The sequence below is a fragment of the Haemaphysalis longicornis genome, unplaced genomic scaffold (genome assembly GCF_048455015.1).
Source record: "Haemaphysalis longicornis isolate Haplotype H1 unplaced genomic scaffold, Haemaphysalis longicornis Haplotype H1 scaffold_3, whole genome shotgun sequence".
NCBI lineage: Eukaryota > Metazoa > Arthropoda > Arachnida > Ixodida > Ixodidae > Haemaphysalis > Haemaphysalis longicornis.
Window position 1 is genome coordinate 95,194,437 of NW_027526335.1, and position 18,604 is coordinate 95,213,040.

The 18,604-nt window shown below is 45.5% G+C and overlaps 1 protein-coding gene across 3 annotated transcripts in view; it reads right to left on the reverse strand.

Moving 5' to 3' along the window:
• Positions 1 to 11,103: 11,103 nt before the first annotated feature.
• The window catches only part of LOC144174890 (alpha-tocopherol transfer protein-like), a 56,559-nt gene continuing 49,058 nt past the window's right edge, over positions 11,104 to 18,604 (reverse strand). For 2 of the 3 annotated variants that reach the window (XM_077703857.1, XM_077703859.1), the window contains exons 4-6: positions 16,239 to 16,432; positions 12,967 to 13,077; positions 11,104 to 11,459 (exon numbers count right to left, since the gene is read on the reverse strand). In XM_077703857.1, coding sequence (XP_077559983.1) covers positions 11,286 to 11,459; positions 12,967 to 13,077; positions 16,239 to 16,432 — 479 coding nt within the window. In that variant the 3' untranslated portion in view covers positions 11,104 to 11,285. The remainder of the gene's footprint in view (positions 11,460 to 12,966; positions 13,078 to 16,238; positions 16,433 to 18,604) is intronic. The other variant, XM_077703858.1, reaches the window with a different exon arrangement.

Below are 18,604 nucleotides of genomic sequence, written 5' to 3' on the forward strand. Positions count from 1 at the left end.
GTGTTCTGCCGCATACCAGCTGCTTCACGTCGCCTCATACAGTGCTCCGGCAAACGATGTCCACGGGTCAAACCTGGCGAAGATAAAAAGCGGCTTCAATCAGTGCGTTTGCACTCTCATACAACACGCAAACGTCTGCCGCGATGTGCAGAATAAACGAGCACATTTTTAATGCGGTCTTAAAGCGGCGGTTCTGTACAATGGAACACGATTTTCAGCGTTTCGTAATGTGCGCGTCCACTGTGTGAATTTGCGTTAGATAACATTTTTCGTTATTTTCGAAGTGCTCTGCGGAGGACGGAAAGAGCAGACGGTGCCATCCCCCTCCTCCTTCTCCTCGCCCGAGAACGGCCACCGACTTGAACCGCAATCGCGGCCGCGAAGTTTACCGCCAACAAGCCAAACATGTCGAGCGCCATATGCCGAGACCGACGGAAACCGGACGGCGAACGAGACAAACGACTCCCAGCCACAGCAAGAAACGTACCCCTTCGTTCTTTCTTCTCAACTTTCCCGGTCGACCGCGTGATCCGTGTCCAACATAAGCTACATAGAGAACTAGGCCTGACACTAACTAATGCGTCGTCCGAGGTCAATAGGCAGATCTACACAATACACTAAAAACGTCGTTATTCAGATAATAGTTCAATATATTATCAGCAAAGACATTAGGAAATAATTTGCTTACCTGGATATTCCAAGCGCCAATGCATGACAGCTGACTCCTATAAGAACGCCATCCGGCCGGAAAAGTGGAGTACGTAGTGAACGGTGCCGTGTCGCGCAAGAATTCCCGGCAGTCGACACTCGGTGTTCCCTCGCACCAACCCCGCGGCACACCACCCAATCAAGGTCAAATCACCCATCAGACTGTTTCTTCTTTGCCACTTTTTACCACAAAAAGCGAACACTCCGCGCAGTACACACGTGAATGGCAGAAAGACACGACGCGTAAACCGCCTAGTTCGGCCGATTCCTCCAACGGCTCCATAACTCCGTTTTCCCGCCAAAACCGCTGAAGCGAGCACCACCTTTCAATCCCTCCGCATGACAAAATAAAGAAAAGAAGCGCAAGTCGCAGCAACATGCATCAGCGCGCCCCGCGGCTCCGTTGTGGATATGTATAAGGACATGTATATGCGTGATTAGGAAAGGCGCGATCACTGGCGCGAGATTTTTCTTAGCGTGATTTTTATGGTTTACACGCATGCAATCTTGCATCACGCGTAAAAGAAAGTGAATGCGGGTTTTCCCAACCCGCTTCACGCTTATATCGAAGAAACTCACGCGTATTTAGAGTCACGTGGTGTTCAAATGGAAGTTTCCGGCGCAAACGAGCGTGTTTCACGCTTACTATGCGTGAAAAAATTTAGAGTGTATATCAGGTGTACCATGTACAGGCACCGTCATAAGTACTTGGAACAAGTATTTGTGACCGCAGTTAAACCAGAATGTAATGAAGTTGACAAGAGTTCGACATTTTTTGTTACATCCAGGTTGTCGTTACATGCAGGTTTCGAGTTAAGGCTCGCGGGAACGAAGCAGCAACGGAGCCAAAATGCTAGACATCAGTGAAGGTGGACTGACCCTTCATGGATTTTTTTTTACAGAAAAAAAACTGCGGGAGTTTCGTCTTCAGGTTTCGCACGAGCTGAGGCACAGCACGGCGCTCCAAAGAAGCAAGGTCACTTACCCCCCGTATTGACAAACGTAACACATGTATCACTTGTGCATTTTGACTCTTTTCGGTGCCTTAACGAGTTACAAGAACGAAACTTATGCTGAAAGGGGGCCTTTTTGCGAACTGGATGCTCTTTACCGCATCAAGATCGTTTAGAGTGTGCTGGGTGGGATACTATACTAGGCGGCAACATTCTTCTTTCTCGCCAGCGGAGACGGCATTTAAAGCTCTGCGCTTCTTTTGAAAAGACACAACTTTTCGTTTTCTACCAGCAGCGCTCATCACCGACGAACCGGATGCCACAGCTACACGTGGAGACGCGCGACTACACGCCGTCAGGACGGTCTAGAAGCTCAAAACTTAACTCTGGAATCGAAACCGCACTGACACGTGGAAACGCACGGTAGTTGGCGGTGTGGGTGAAAAATAAACTTGAACGGTACTTACTATTGCTAGCTGCTGTGGTGTCACGCTACACCAACAAAATCAGAAGGGACTTTTACGTTAGCCATGGGATGGTGCCATCCCCTCCGTTCATTATCATGACGAATTTCGTGTTTAGGCGATTCCACACGTTTTCATTGCTGTTGACTCCTTATGGTAGGGCTAGTATTCGCTATAATGGTTCACTTCTCCGGTCGATGCCAAAAAAAAAATGACAACTCAGCTCGCCGACTTCGTTGCATCAAGGTTAACCGCCGCGACATTTCGTTACATAGCGGTCGCAATTACTTGGGCTTCAATGAGGGTGGCAATGAGGAATTGAAGAACTTCGTTAAATCCAGGAATTCCTTATATAAAGGTTCGTTACATAGCGGCTTAACTCTATCTCAAAATCTTTGTCTTACTGGCTTTATGACAGCCCTTACCGGTTTACAGGACAGTTTTGCTGTTAGGGAGGATGGCTTTAAATGCAAACCAATGAAGTCAGGCAGTTTTCGGAAGAAAGTCTTGTAAATTTACGACACGGTGTTCCAATTACTTTTAGCGCCACCTGTATATCAGGTCTCGCGCTCTGTCGCTCTCCCATCATATCGTATGTTCAATGCTCTTCGTGTTCTTCTGCTGCTATCTTTGTGATTATTTTCGCGCCTATCGTTTCCGGCCAACTGGAAAAGGACAGTTCATTGTAACCGTACGTCGAAACTAAAAAAAAAAGGATAAATGTTCCACAGCTGTGTGGCCGCTAACGGGCTTTTCGTGCAAAATGACGACGGCAACGAGGACGTACAATGAGCTGGGCAATGTCCCCAATCCCAGAAGTAGGTAATCCAAGACAGAATGGAGCCGAACCTCGCTGTAAACAACACTTACATAGAAAAACATTCAATATAACGAACGAAATTAAACATTTGGTATGCTATTCTAAATTTTAATGCACTTGTGCCACTTACAACGCAAAGGTATCAGCGATGGCGAGTCAATTCTGCTTCTCGCGCGGGTAAAATTGTTTCCAGGCCAGCGTACTGGGTCATGGCCACTCTGAAAACTCGTCTCTTGAGTTAAAAAAGAGTATTGGGTGTCTAACGTGCTGATGTTAGAGCTAGGCTATAAGGCGGGCCACAGTGCAGGGCGACAGGTGAATTTTTACCATCTGGGAATTTTTAACAGGTGGCGAAATCTTGACACAGGCGTTTTCGTTTTTCCCCCCACCAGAAATATGGTCGCCAAATTCGGACATTGAACCCGTGACCTCGGATACTTTTTTATTGTGCCGAAAACGACGTTTTGCCCAACAGAAGCTTCTGGCTCAATAATTTACGTTGCTTTTTAAACAAACATATCACAGCACGCTTTCAGGCGGCTAACGTCGCCAACCAGTGCCTACTGGGCAAAGTACTCCCTGTACTACGAGTGGCGAGCACCGGTTGACGTTGCTAGACATCAAAGCGGAACGTTAGGCACACGCCGACGCATACCCGACAGTTGCTATTGCTGGCAGTTGGCATTACCGACAGTTGATATTGCTGTTGTTAGCATAGCAATGTTATACATACTTGGGGGTGACATTGGACGAGGCTATGCAAGGAAGGTTGCGTGCCGGGTCATGCCCGAAGCATAGCTAGGTCAATGAATCAATTATTGCGCAAGCAGTATAGGAGGGTTGACACCATAAAACCCTGTGCTCGTACTCGGAATCTAGTGTGCGTACTCCGACGCCCCACAAAGGGCTACTCACCCACACAGTAGCGCATACGAACAGTGCGAAAACAGAAAGCGCTTTAAAAGGGGGAATATATGCTGCTTCGGCAAGATATTTTGCGGGTGGAGCAACTGAACTGGCTACTAATATAGAAATTCCATCAATCCGTTCTTTCGGTGCGAGCTAATGCGGTAAAAACTTAAGGACTAACTGATCTCTCCAAAAAAGGACTCAGCCCAAGAAAGCGCTGAAATAAAATCAAAGCCCCTTTCCAAAGATGAAGATGGTTGAAATGCCAAGCTTTGTGCCATGCAACCTGAGTAAAAGTCGAAGTCGGAAATCCGAACTGCTTCGAGCGTGTCGGAATGGCACTAGCGATAAACAGGCACAGGGAACAGACTATCTATTAAAATTTTCGTGAAAGCCTCCCTAGAAAGGGTAAACAGATATTGCAGAAAAAACCTCGAAGTAAGAAAGTGAAAGGTGTCGACCACTTCCTTTGAAAAGCCCCATAGCTGCTCCGTACTAACTTGAACCGTGGAGAGAAGTAGAAAAGGGTAATGAAAACTTGTTTGCCGTTAAATAACGTTTTGTAACAGTGTATGATGCACCAATTTTTAAAAAGAAAAAACAAGACACAAGTTGGTGCGCAAACAAATGCGTTAGTTGAAAACCCAATGGAAGAAGCAAAATATCCCTGCTCATAGGTTCACAATAAGACCCCCACACGAAAATCCCAAAACCTCCATGCAGAGCTTGGACTTCAGAACCCGCACAATGAAGTGCCTGCAGCCCATAAACAAGCTTTGTAATAAAGAAGACATTAGACATTACAGACCTGCGCACTCGCAAACACATAACGTTCTCGCCCCATCCATGTCATCCATGCCGGAAATAGGTCACCATATGAGTGTTTTAAAGCGTGTCATTCGCATGTGTCTCCCGCCAAAGGAAAAATGCTGTTCTTAAGCTGCATACATCAAGACTCCCAGTGAAAGCATTGTTACACGAAAAACTAGTGTCTATTCCTTCGTCAGACATTTGGCGCATATCTAACCAACCTAAAACCATTGATCAGTGCTTTGTTTTTTGCAGGGATGCGATTTTTTCCTTAATCACGTGTCATAAAATTCAGTTCGTGCCTTTTCGAGATGCCAATGGAGTACCCTACGATATCTTTGATGTGATGGGATTGCATAGCTCACGTCAGTGACCGGAATGCGGAACCTCCTGACCCCAGGGGGATGTGTCTGGTGTCATTCGGAGGAACAGCTTAATCAAGAGAAAACTTGAACTCTCCTAACGTCCCACAAATTCGCACGTTTTGATGCACGACGTGTGATATTTTTGCTTGGTTTCAGGGGGTAATTTCAAATGCACGAAAAGCGCCTTGTATTTAGTTTATTCCATACTATCGGTTTTATTTTGTTAATTATTTAGATTGTTGAAATATGACTTTTTACGACGTCGGGGTGGCGAGATTTCGACGCACGTTAAATATCCCGAAGTGGTCAAAATTAATCCGGAGCGCTCCAGTAAAGCGCGCCTCATATAGCCCATATAGCTTCGGCGCTACAATCAAGGACTTACCCCACAATCAAAAAATTTTTGCGATGAAGCTGTATACAAATTGACACCGGTGGCTCCACTGCGTCCAGCGCCCACAGACAAAATACGGTTAGCGGCAAAGCTGACGTTTCTGTCAGTACTCTGTAACGCTCTGTTCAATGTAGGAAGACTATAATGTAAATAAATCTTTCTCTCTAGGACCTGTTCTCCCTACATCCCCGACCCCTAGCAGAGAAGCATGTAGGTGATCACAAACGCCGGCAAAACTCTCTGCTTTTTCAATAAAGAGCCTTCTCTCTCTCTCTTATGTAGGAAAGATCACCCCGTGATTGACCACTAAAACGACTGTATCATTACGCCGTTTCATCTACTTGCCATATGGTTAATTCCACAGCTCACCTTGGAGGAGGTTTCGTTGCTACCAAAACTAAAATCCCACACGAACTTTTATTCTCAAAGCAGCGAAACGTGCTGTGGAGTAAGAGATGAGCTGCTGAGCCCCTCCCGATGACGTCTTTTATCGAACAAATCCATAGTGATTACAGTGGGGCACGAGAGAGGAAGAGCTACTTGCTTTGCAACATCCTCCCCCACGCAGAAATGAATGAGCCTGGCCCATACATAATAAATTAGTTAACCATGAGAGTTCAGTTAAAGTCCATGTCAGCCAGAAGCTACCTGGTTTTGGGTTTTTCGTGCTGTTTACTCAAGTTGTCCTTTTTTTTGGCAGCCGGATGCATGTGGGACGTGTTTGCGTTGCGGGTATTCTAAAAGAGCACGATTCAATTTCTATTGCGTGGTGCTGTTCCAGCTCTGTGCTTTGAAATAAGGTTCACTATGCGCATTCTTGTAAAATGGTGAAGATGTCCACGTACTTCATTCGTTTTTCTATCGTCCAGCTCCCACTGGCGTTTCATTTTCAACGGTGGCGAATTACGAGCCCAGCCATAATCGAGGTCCTTTCTCCCAAAAGAGTATTTCTTTGCAGTTGCCGCTTACTTTCGCTAGCATTGCTTCTTTTGGGTCTTATGTTTGAACTCTGGAGGGCATCATACGTCAAGCTCCTAACAAATGTGCCTTTGTGTCTTCGACAGAATAAATATAGTCAAACGTATCGGGATTTACACATTTGCACTCTCCATCATTGGTCCATTCAATCACTGTCTCCACACTTCAATGCATTTCCTTGGCCACATTTGTAGTTAGGCCATCGATGACTAAGTTGGGGGTAGTTTTCTTTGTTTCGCTGGTACAAATGTGGCGGAAATTATTGTCGTTCGCTCCAGGAATGTATGGGTAGTGGTCGCTTCGCGTTCAGTCTGTTCTGGAGGATGCACAAGATACTTGGTTTTCATTCGCGTTATATCTCCAAAATCTGGTTTCACCCCAAGTCGGCCTTCATCGTTTTCCGCTCCATTAGTGCGATTTGCATTTGAAGTTTTGCTGCTTTCCAACTATCTGCCCGATTCTCCCGACGTTCTTTATGCTCTGCGCGAATTCGATCGTTGATAGAAGCAATTAGGTTCTCTCGCTCTCTTTGTTTCTAACATATTACCTTAAGCTCTGGCTTTTGCCGCACAACCTGGGGCGTCACAGTTGAATGAATCTTCAGATTGTGCCTCCAAATTATCACTGTCTCGCTCAGTGCGACACAACTTTGTGTTAACTTATTGACAAGCTCAGTTAACTGACTAATTGGTGGTGGTTTCATCGGGAGGACGTCTTCAACGTCTTCAAGTCGGACGAGGCGCCACCTTTAGGTCAGGGCTTCCATGGTCCGGTCAACCGTCGCAAATCTCGGCGACCGGGCTCAAAAGGCAGAAGTCGGCGTCGTCTCCGCGTCGGTAGTGTCTCCGCTCAGAGGCGTCTTGTGCTGTGTCGGGCACATATATCCTAAGCCTCCGCTTGTTGTATGTTCTTCTTCTTCTTCTTAGGCTGCTTGATGTTATCCCGAATGGGCTCCGTCCATGTGTGGCTTCATTCCTGATGGCCAGAGTTGAGAAAGTGGTCGAAGAGAAACGAAATTTGCTCAGTGTGGCTCACCTGTGGATGTTCCTAGTTCCGGGTCTTACGGCACCGAAATATCTGGAGTAAGGGACAAGTCCCGGACACCCCTCCTGGTGACGTCTTTTATCGAGCGCGAGAGAGGCAGAAATACTTATTTTACAACACCTGCCTCAAGGCGACAAGTGGCATTCGCAGTGGCTTACTTCACCGTCGGCTGGTAAACGATTCATAATTTCCGTCTGCTGCCGTTATGTGGGCTCGTACGTGAGGGTGCGGTTGTAGAAGGCGGCTGTTACTGATATTTTGTCGGTAAAATACTGAAACAAATGCTGTTTCCGCCTGTTGCGTTCCAGTTTCATACATTGAGCAATGCTCAAATCACCGACCAGTATTTTTTAACACCCCAATCCCTTAAACGAAACTATGAAATAACAGGCACTTCGGCTCTCGCCCCTTTTATTTATACGGTTAAATTTAATGCGCGTGCATCGGATGTCTATCTTCAAGCACACGCCGTGGGCGGTTCAGGGAATCATTGGTACAGGAAAGTTGAAGTCTTGTTTGGGGTGGGAGCGGGCCAGACATCGCGCACGAGGAAAAGGAAGTAGCACAGCGGGAGGATGGTCGGAGAAGGGCTCTGAGAAAGAGTGACGGAGCGCAGCGCCATAGAAAAATAGGCAGCTGCCATACAGGCCACTCGATCTGTCTTAACAGGGGAATGTACTTACGGAGGGAATAGGTGGCTCGGGGCAATGCCGAGCGAGCCGAAAGAACCCAATAGGATGCTGTCTTGGGGACTGCTCAAGTTTGGCGAACGTGGCCCTTAACATCATCGGAAAGTTCAACGGCAGATCAACAGAAGTTTCAACAAAAACATCAACTAAGCTTCCATTCTTAAAAGAAGGCCCTCACATTCTTAGAAAGTTTCAAGTACCCCCAGTACTTTTTTATTTATTGGTTGGTGTCGTCAAGCTTCGGGAATTCTCCCAAGCAGACGGACATCCGTCATATCCACGACTTGAGTTTTAAAGATTACTTGTACGCATTTTGAGCTATTCATATACTAGCAATAAGAGCAACGAGGGTTCCCGAAATATTATTCATATTTTCAAAATGCTAGATTTCTTTTTCATCTACTCTCTGCGGCATTGTACAAAATTAATGTAGAGAACTGTAAACATAATTATTTTTGTCTGTAACACTAATATGTGTAATGCCGCAAAGGGTGAGAGAAACCCATCAACAGGTGATATTCCTTCCGCTTTCAAAATATACTGTTGTAAATAAGTCAGCAAAAATCAATGTCCGCTCACAAAGCACCCGACGTGGCACCTAATGCCCCCTTCTATTGTCACCTATCGAAGGGCGGTTTAAACCCCCTGTACAGCCCCCTGTACGCAGGGCCCGTGATCCTGATCTTTTTATGCAGATAACCACTGCTATTTCTGATGTTTTGTGCGTCATTTTTTGGGCGTGCCTGCAATATAATAAAGAATATGCAAAAAAATGTCTTATAGAAAAGGATGTCAATGAAAAAATACAGCCTCATTTTAACGAGCAGCGCCACATCAGGCATGAGACATGCTTGTTTGCTAATAAGATTTGTTAAACACGCTACCATCACCTTTCTTTATATTCACGAACCAGACTGTATGAAGTGAGCAAGTGAAACACTTTAACAAAACCAGAGACTATGAGGCTATGCGGGGCGTAATTACGGAGGTGAAGAGGTGAGCTAATAATTGACACAATGTACATAGTTCCAATCTTGGCGCCCTATTTTAAAAAGGCACAGTTCAGTCAGCCACTGGCACAAAAAATTCAGAGTTCACTCCCTTGACATCGATCGTGGAGAGGTATGTCCAGTCCGGGAGAGTCGGTCAGACTGCTACACCGATGTGTAGAAACCGTCTTCAAGGGCGTACTGAATAATTACTTCTAGAGTAGCGGGATTGTTACGGACATGTACACAATACGGTCCAGTTCACTAGCGGCTGCAGAACTTATAGCTGAATGGGCCCTAAATAGGCTTCCGAAGGTCGCAATTTCAACCGCGCAATGAACAGAATACGTGTTAACGGAAACAGAAACCAAAGATTAAACCTCGGCGTAAAGCGGGGGCCACACAAACGTGCAAAAAAGGTCATTTCTTTTTTTTTGTTTTGTTTACCTACCAATCCTCGTCGCCACTCCACCATACTCTCACGTAAAATTTTTACTCTGAAGTAGCGTATATGACGCACGAAGCACTGAACGGTACGGCGCAGGTACTTTTGGGTTCTTTTAAATGCTGCAGCTAATCACCGTTCCCAGGTGTGGGGAAACGCAGGTGCACGTTTCAGCACTAACGGCGAGCGGTGCTCCGGCATGGCGTATCTTTGTAGGGACAATGTCGATTGTCGCTAAGCGTCACACGAGCTTAGCTGAGTTTGTAAATATAGCACGGCGTTTGTAAGATATTAATAACGCCGACAAAAATGGAACGTCTCTGCTGGCGGACAAGCCGCTACACGCACGACCGCGCCAAGCATCTGCCTGCACAGTAGACAAGAAGCCCAGTTCGCGGTGTATACAGAAAACGGCACACACCGCAGCAGCCAAAACCGGTCACCGCTCGCCGGAGCAGGACTTATCAGAAAATCGGTTTATAAATGCGTGAAAGGGGATGATGCTCGGTGGAAAGTTTGCCTGGTGATCGTCGTCGATGCGGCCTCATAAAGCGGTGACCGAATAACCGCGGCGATGCTGAGCCTTCACTGCGCGACCGGCCTTTGGTGGGCCTGTTCGTCGTGACAGCGCTACATCCAAGAAACGCTAGCGGACCGCTATAGTCGTTGGTGGAAATCTTCTCTTGCCGTCAGCGAGTATCTTGTGCTCGGAACCCCTCTATCTGGCCTTCAAACGCTCGTTTCCCCAATCCTACAACTCACGGGCCTACGCAAGCACGGCCGACGCGACAAGCAGTGCTATGCAGGGATATCAGGCTGACTATCGGGCTGCTATCAGTGCTGTCTGGCTGCTATCGGGCCTACGGGCGGGGACGGGCGGCTGCGGCCCCCTGCGCCACGCAGTCGGAGGAGCATGCGAGTCGGCTGCTAGAACAAGGGTGACGTACCACAGAGCTGAACCAATGGCTGCGTGGTCCTCGGTACTCAAGCGCATTGAGCGCTATCTCGAGGTTGTTTTCCGGAGATGGTCAGCTCGTAGCATCCACAGCGCTTTGAAGGCGCTGAGAAATGGCGAACGCTCCAGTTATTGTGGCTGGCCCTTTTTAATAAGCGATAACTCGACAAATACTGAACGCCTTTATATCATTTTTTTTGGAGGACGTTCCTTAGGTAGCATTCCAGCGAATGCGCACGTAAAATCTCAACCTTTAGGATCTTGTTTGGGGCCCTTTAAAAAGCGACGGCGGTTGCGGGAGAATACAGGACAAAGCGAAGTGCAAGAGATTTATGTCATCACCACCACAGTCGGAGGCATCGGCGAAATTCATATCCTGCTGGGGCTGTACTCTTATGTATGTGTGTGTGTAGGGGGGGGGGGGAGTTTGAAAAGGTCAAGAATGCCAGTCTTAGCTTTGTCTTGCAAGTGCTTGCTACTTTACCAGGTGCTCGGAATTTGATATACCAGAGCATGGCTTTATTGCAATGTATCACATGTGATGTTTCCTGAAAGCATAAATGTTCTATGCAAAGTGTCATAACGTACTCCTGTTATTTTATTCTCTCAGTTGTCACAGAAGCATGGCGCTGCGTTCACCACCGCGGGGTGGGGCTCACTTTCAAGGCCCATCAGTTCTCGTTCGCGACGTTCACACACCCAAGCAGTGGACGGACGGGCGCTCCACAAAAATACCTATGGAGTTTAAGATGGACGCCTCATTTAGTCTCTGTAACCATATTCACTGATCTCGCGAAAATAATTTGCTCGGCCCTGCAGTGTTCTCTCTGTATCGTCGTAGTCGAAGCTCTCGTGAGTGCCTCCATTGGCCTCCGGAATGAGGTCACCTGGAACGAGGGGCCGTAGCTTCTCCACATCGTAGCCCAGGAGATGGACCTGAAGAATGCGCGGGACAACTTCAATGTATAAAGAGGACGCATGTAACAAGTCGAATTACCGAGCAGCAGTCATTGAATCCGGTCATCTGTCAAGGGCATCTGAATTTACCTTCGGCCATCTTGCGGAATGGCGGAACGCCTCGAAGCTGGTGTTGACATCAAAAGAATCCATTGAAAGATGTTTGACTCTTTGGTAAAGGTCTTTGATATTGTGCACTATTCCAGTACTTATGCGCTTAAGGTATGCGGCAAAGCAAGCAGCATGCCATTTCTGGCTTTGTGCAACACTAAACTGAATGCAATGCGTATAGACGTCTGGCAGTTTTTGTGCGCAACTCATCTAGCTAGTTTCTTCACAACAAATAAAAAGCAAATAATGAAACACAGCTCCAAATACAAATTCTAATTGTTAAATATTTTTGATACACTTCAAAAATCTTCTTTATGCATGATCAGTATTAGTGATAATGCAAACATTTGTACCCTTCACAGTTACACCCTGAATACTCATCTAGCAGCTAGTCTAACTGGTGAACTAGCGAAAGAATTTGAGAGAGGACAAGTTCTCCGCATGATGTAAAAGAAAACCTTGCAGCTACGACTGTACAAGAAAACTATATATATCCTGACTAAAGTCAATTTTACGAATTAGTTCTCAACAAGAAAAAATGGTTAAGCTTAATCTGGACAATAAAATTGCATCACAAACGTCGCTTCTGGAATTCCATTCATGCATATTTTTCCTGCAAGCAAACTTTTAAGTGCGAATGCACTTTATAAGCGACCCCAAACCATCCACCGCCGGCGGCGGCGGCGTCCGCAGTGCTCCTTTATATTTAAAAAAGAAACAGCATCCGGCGCCAGGTTTCGATCCGAGGACTTTGCGGCCGCAGCGCGATGCTCTACCGACCAAGCCACGGACGCGACGGTGATATCAGTGTTAGTGACGCGGCTTATATCTTTAACGCATTCAAACTACGTCGTCAGCGGCGTGCGTTGGCGACTCAGCGGCGTTATAGCGGCTTGATAACTGCGTGGTGTACACGTGATACTACAAACCCGATGGAAGAGATGGAAGAGAAGGCGGCGAGGCGGTGGGCTGCGGGGGCCGAGCGCAAGCGCCGCAAGCGGGCCGACAACCGTGCATTCGCACTTTCACATTCTCCCCTCGGGGAAATGCGGGGGAATTTTTAGTACTACGACAACATTACGAATGTCAGGAGCGCAGTTCTCTAGTGGTTTAGTGCTTTTCTAACATATGCAGTGAAAAAGGTTTTCTGGCAGCTCGCATTGTACCATATGTGGTGAGAAAATCTATTTTATGTAGAAGTGTGGCGGAGACATGAACGACCGAAATTTCTTTACACGCATTCTGTAGAACGTTCTGTAACACAGAATTTCGAAACAGAAATCGTTGCTCATTGAACCCAATTTGGGTAACATTTCCTTGCCATGTGGTAAGGCAAGATGTAAATTCGAATTCCACAGACTCACGTGTTACTTACCCTCTGGAACAGCTTGGACTTCACCAAGGGCTTTGCAAATGCGAGGAATATCTCGAATATCACAGGGTTGTTGGGTACATACAGGGCCTTTAGTCTCATTGGGAAAACTTCCTGAAATTGGTATGACCACAGTCAACATAAATATTATTGCCAATATGCATTACATTCACTCAACACGTCTTGAAATCTTATAAGACATGTAAACAAAAATCTGTGTTCTCAACAATGAAACCTGCTCTAACTGGCCTAAAAAGGAAAGATAGACTACTGAAACACTAACATTTCACGTTGGTGGACTATTAAAAATTGTTATCCAATGACCTCAAGCAATCGCTACAGTTGGTGTTAAAATTGTTCAAAAAAACTGACCTTGTCGTCTTGCCGTGTATGAGATAGTTTCGCAGTTGCAAAAAATATTTATTCATTGTATAGAGCCCCTGTGGTTACGGGTGATTTCCAGGAATGACAGTTACGGTTTTTCGTTCGCAAAGCTTCAGGTAAGCGTAGAACGTACTTTGCTTTCTGTGCGCGCGCGAAAACTAGATGCAGCCGTGTTTATCGGTGCGTGTTGCTTAATTATCTCAAAACGTTATTCAGTTTCTTATTGATTATTGCGGCTGAACTGATATACAATACAGATATTCTCTTAGCCATCCGGGATGTGTCGCTAGAAACTGCAACTATAATATTGTGAAGGGTTTCGCAAATGGTTTATTGTGAAAACTAATCGCCCATGCTCGCAACTATGCTCCTTTTCTTCACATACACTTCTTAGTGAAATTACTACAGCCGGAAATGTTAGGATATGTAAAGTGTCTGTCGATCGACGATGGATAATATAAAGATGACAGTGGGAGGTAGCTGGTAGATCTGTGGCACCGGGAACACGGTGCTCTATTCCGGGATTAACAATATCTTTTAAGGTTGATGCACAGCATATGATAGCAATCCACAGTTCGAGAAGAGACCGGATCAGGATGGTCTCCCTCTCCTAAAAGGTGTAAATCCACTGGTTCTGTTCAAAAAATTACCAGAACGAGCTGGAAAAGCCGGGAGCGGGAAGTAGACTCAAAATCTGGCGCACTGAACCGGCGATAGGCACCAAAAAATAACCAATCAAAGTGGTGTTCGTAAAGAAGCAAGGGACTTGACTCTCTCTCTCTCTCTCTCTCTCTCTCTCTCTCTCTCTCTCTCTCTCTCTCTCTCTGTCATGCGGGGATTCAAGTATGTTTATCGAGCACAAGTTAAAATAAAAAGACAAAAACAACGCAGGTGACGTGAGGATCTCCTTCCTCAAACTAACGGGTGTAATCGGGCTCCGCGCCGACCATTCCATTTCTTTCTTTGCACGCCTTGTGCATTCACGGTAGCCGCCACAAGAGTGAGCCACAAAAGACGGGTCAACCGCCAGTCGACATGTGTCAATCGGCAGACACATGTCCGTCTGAGTGAAGCAGTTCGCTGCACGGCGGGACAAATTATCTTGCAGGGTCAACGCGGGCAAGAACACCCACTTCAGGGGTCCTACGGCAGCCAAACCAGTTCCTGAAGCGGGATACGCGTGCGGAGACGTATCAATTTCCTATAATGGGTTTGGACATGAGACGTTTGGTGACGGCCTCAGCCGCTTATACAATCGACGCGTTGCTGCCTAGTTGCGTCAATACAAGAACGCAAAACACGGCGTTGGCATCTCCTCCATCTTGCGTCAGGTTCAGGAATGACCTTTCGAGTGACCTCGCAATTCTCTTCTCCATGACATCTGGAACGCGTACGCGCTCGGTGCCATAAGGCAGCAAAAAAAATGAAACGAGCTCAACACGTGATCTCTCACGTTTGAATAGCTTCTGACCAGCTTGACGGGGTGACGGACCCACCTCTTTTCTTTCCGAGCATATTCGCTATATACACAACGCAATTGACAGTAAAACCAACGCTCCCTTCACAGCGCTGCGCAAACCTCGAACGTTATATTGGCCCTGCAGAGCTAAAAAGAAAACAAGATAAGCAAGCTGCAAGATGGTCTTCATTAATACACGCCTTTTCGGTTAAATGCACCATTTGCACATCTAATTCTATCTAAATATGGAGAATTGGTTCTAAATGTGGCCTATCCTTAGTCTGAAAATGGAACTACCACACTTTACTAAACATAGCAGCAGCTTCTTGTCTTTCTGTAATATCATTTCTCACTAGCCCAGAGTTTCCAGGAACTCTGCAAATTGCCATTTTAAGCAGTAAAGCTGTAAATGATTTCTTATAGCCTTCGCGGAAGAGTCGAGCTGTTACTACGCTTAGAGAAGAGGCATATAAGGCTAATTTGTCTGTTTCGCCTTGAAATAATTATAACACATCCACTGTTATATCATGTAGCACTGGAATTGAAATATAAAAAAATGACTATGGGTTTGTTTCGCGCAGAACAGTTGACTTCATATGCAATGCATGGCTCTGGAAAACGATATTCGATTCGCTCGTGTATAATATTTTTTCAAATTGGTGTGGGTTGGGCCATTGAGGTCACTTTTAAAGCATGCCGGGTAAGGTTATTTAACTTGTACAGCCATGAGCACTATTTCATTATTGCAATTCTCAAGCCGAATGTTTTGGGTGGCCCGCTTGTCGGAGCATTACATCTGGTGCATTTACTTAGTTTCCTGGGTGAATATGCTCATACGTGTCCGTGAAGATTTCAGTGAGCATTGCTAATTTTCTAGTATCATGCTTTTCTCTAACGCAGTGCCTCTGTATATTCGTGCAAATGCAAATGTTATAATTTAATGAGACATGAAAAAGCAAGTTGAGATCAATCATTCCCAGCAGTGGTTCGAAATTAAAGATCATTTACAAAGATGTGCTTTTTCATTTGCACTTTTTCATACTAGTTACATCAGTTCTATTTTTAAGGCAGCTTCTGATAATTTTGCAATGATGAAAGAAAAGGGATCGAAGTGATACGAAGATAGTGTCTGCTGTCTATTGCAGTCTCTTCTCTTGGAAAAACGCTTTTAACTTTGAGTTCTTGGTACGTTTGCTCAATGCAGCATTGCAAATGTGTCAGAAAAAGTTCCACACACTGAAAAAATCAGGGTGCGTGAGGTGGCAGAGAAAATACAACTGTGACTTCGTAATTTAAATGCAAACGTTTGAATATCGTGCTCACAACCCAGCGCATAACGTTAACAATCTGAGAAGGTGCGTGCTTCTACAGGGAAAACGATAGCAACGATTAAGTAAGGGGCCATTGATGTCCGACCGAAACTTCCACTCACCTGTACAAGACTGAAAAGCCTTCTAAGGACGGAGGGTGTGTACTGGGTTACATGATAAAGCCCGAAACCCTTCAGGTCCCACACGACGACCAAACCTTTTATTTGAACTTCTTCATCGAGCAGCAAATACTCCAGGTGAACGGCGCACACCCTTATGAAATCCGTCAGCGAACAAATGTTAGTTCTCCAAGTACCTAGAGGGGAAAAAATGAATTCATGCTGTAATTTATAGACATGGTTGTCATATTAGTGGCTACGGGCAATGAAAACGTCGTGTTGGGAAACAAACGTGACCGATAACTTCTAAGTTTATTTCTTACACTATAACATATTAAGGAAAAGATACAATAACACCAAATAACACCCACGTTTTATATGGATACTTAACTTTGAAACAGGTCCTGCGCAGCCATCGGTCAAATCGAAACGCAAATGCATCGCAATAAAAACTGAATTCGTTCAGTATTACAAAAGTTGATGTTATCACTGTATTTTTGCATTTCTGCTGTGTCAGAATTGTGATATTTCAGCACAGCGTTTATTTTGTCATGTAAACACCAAGAACATCCTCACTGGTTTTGAAATCAATCGATGGAAAACATTGCACAACGAATGTCTGCGTAATAGTCTATTTGATGACGAAAAGCCTGTCTTAATGTATGCTTGTTCTATGCTGGAAGCCGTATGTATTCATGGTGATATATGCCTATGAGAAAATAAATCTTGAGAGCACATTACAGTGGTCACCCAAGCACGGTGTTTTCAGACACGGCCAATATTATGCACTACGCCTGAAAACTGATTAAACTATGTTTTAATACATTTAATACATTTTCTTGCCATCCTATCGATACAGAGCAATTTCATAACAAGAGGTTACTGGATTCATCTTCCACCTATATACAAGGATTAACAGCTTGACCCTGTAAGTAGATTTTGGATGTCTCTGGTACTTAATGACAACACGCGACGCTATTTCACTGACTGCTTGGGAAACGCCATGCCACGGACTGCTTGGGAAACGTCATGCCATTGAAAGACGGGGTCTTTATGCTCTGGGTTACAGAGCTATGCCTATTAATGTATCTCGTGCTTTACCGACAGTGACATTCCGCCATTAGGATTGTGCCCATGGGAGCTAAAGCCTCGTTCCATTCGCAGATAAGAAGATCCCAGTGTGTCAGTTACCTAGGGTTACAAATTTTCAACGAATAAGTCCCAATCTCGAAAATTACAGGCAGAATTCACCTCTGGCATAGTTATTCGTATAAGAAGCATTTTTTTACTTGGGAGTATTACAGGCATCCACAGCCAACAGCAACAATCTCTGGATGCCTAGAGGCAGAAACACCGGTAGTGCAAAAGTGCATGGGAACCCGTGCATGTGCGTATATGCATGTGCGTATACACTGTAGTGCCTCCTACGGTAAAGATAGCTGTGATGATGCATTTGAGCGTACTTGTGGTAAACGGAAAGAAAGCCAGGCCAGGCATCCAATTCCAGCATTGGTGCCCAATGAATGGTATTTAAAGAAGTTAGGAACTTTGTTCACACTTAGGTCCGATTCTCATGCGCGGCTGGTACGTGCTCCGGCTCACCAGATACTGCACGGTTACATCTTTCTGCTCAGCGAACAAAATATCCACATCACAGTAAGCGCTGGTGCTGTTCCATTTCATTTCCATGTCGGCAGCGTGCGATTAGGTTTCAGCGGTGCGTGGGTATAAAATTCAAGGACTGCGGCTGCGGTCAGCATAAATTCCTTGTTACGAAGGGCAGCCGGAGTTCGAAATATTTAATTCCCACAGAAACACTGACGTGGGCCGGGCAGCTGCCGTTTGAGGCATGCTGAGAAGGTATGATGCAAAGGAATATTGTACGTTTCGCGTAAATTGTTGTCCGGGAGGCATGTATTAACGGTCTTTTCACAAGGGGATGTCCATTTTTACATCAACAGGAATTACTTTGTTTTTGAAGCTCATACACAATTTTGTCGCCGTGATCAGCCTCCACAGAGCCCAGAGGTGTTAATTGAACATTGCTGAGATATTGTGAGAAAGCTGCTCAGGCGTCACCTTGTTTCCTTCTGTATTTCTGGTTGTCTCGTTTTACTGAATTCACCTCTTTTTCACATCACTGTTTTCGTTGCTACAACATAGCGCCCTTCTGAATAGGCGAGGTTGTATGTCGCATTCGCAGTTTCTGTGATGGCATCCAACAATGCTAAAAGCATTGTTGACAGCTTCGTAGATGGAACCACCGCTTCGTGGATGGACAGCTTGGTGGATTGATGGAATCATATTATGTATTTTCAACAAACATAGCTTGCAATCCTTCTGCAGTTTACAGCTTCTTGGGAGATGCA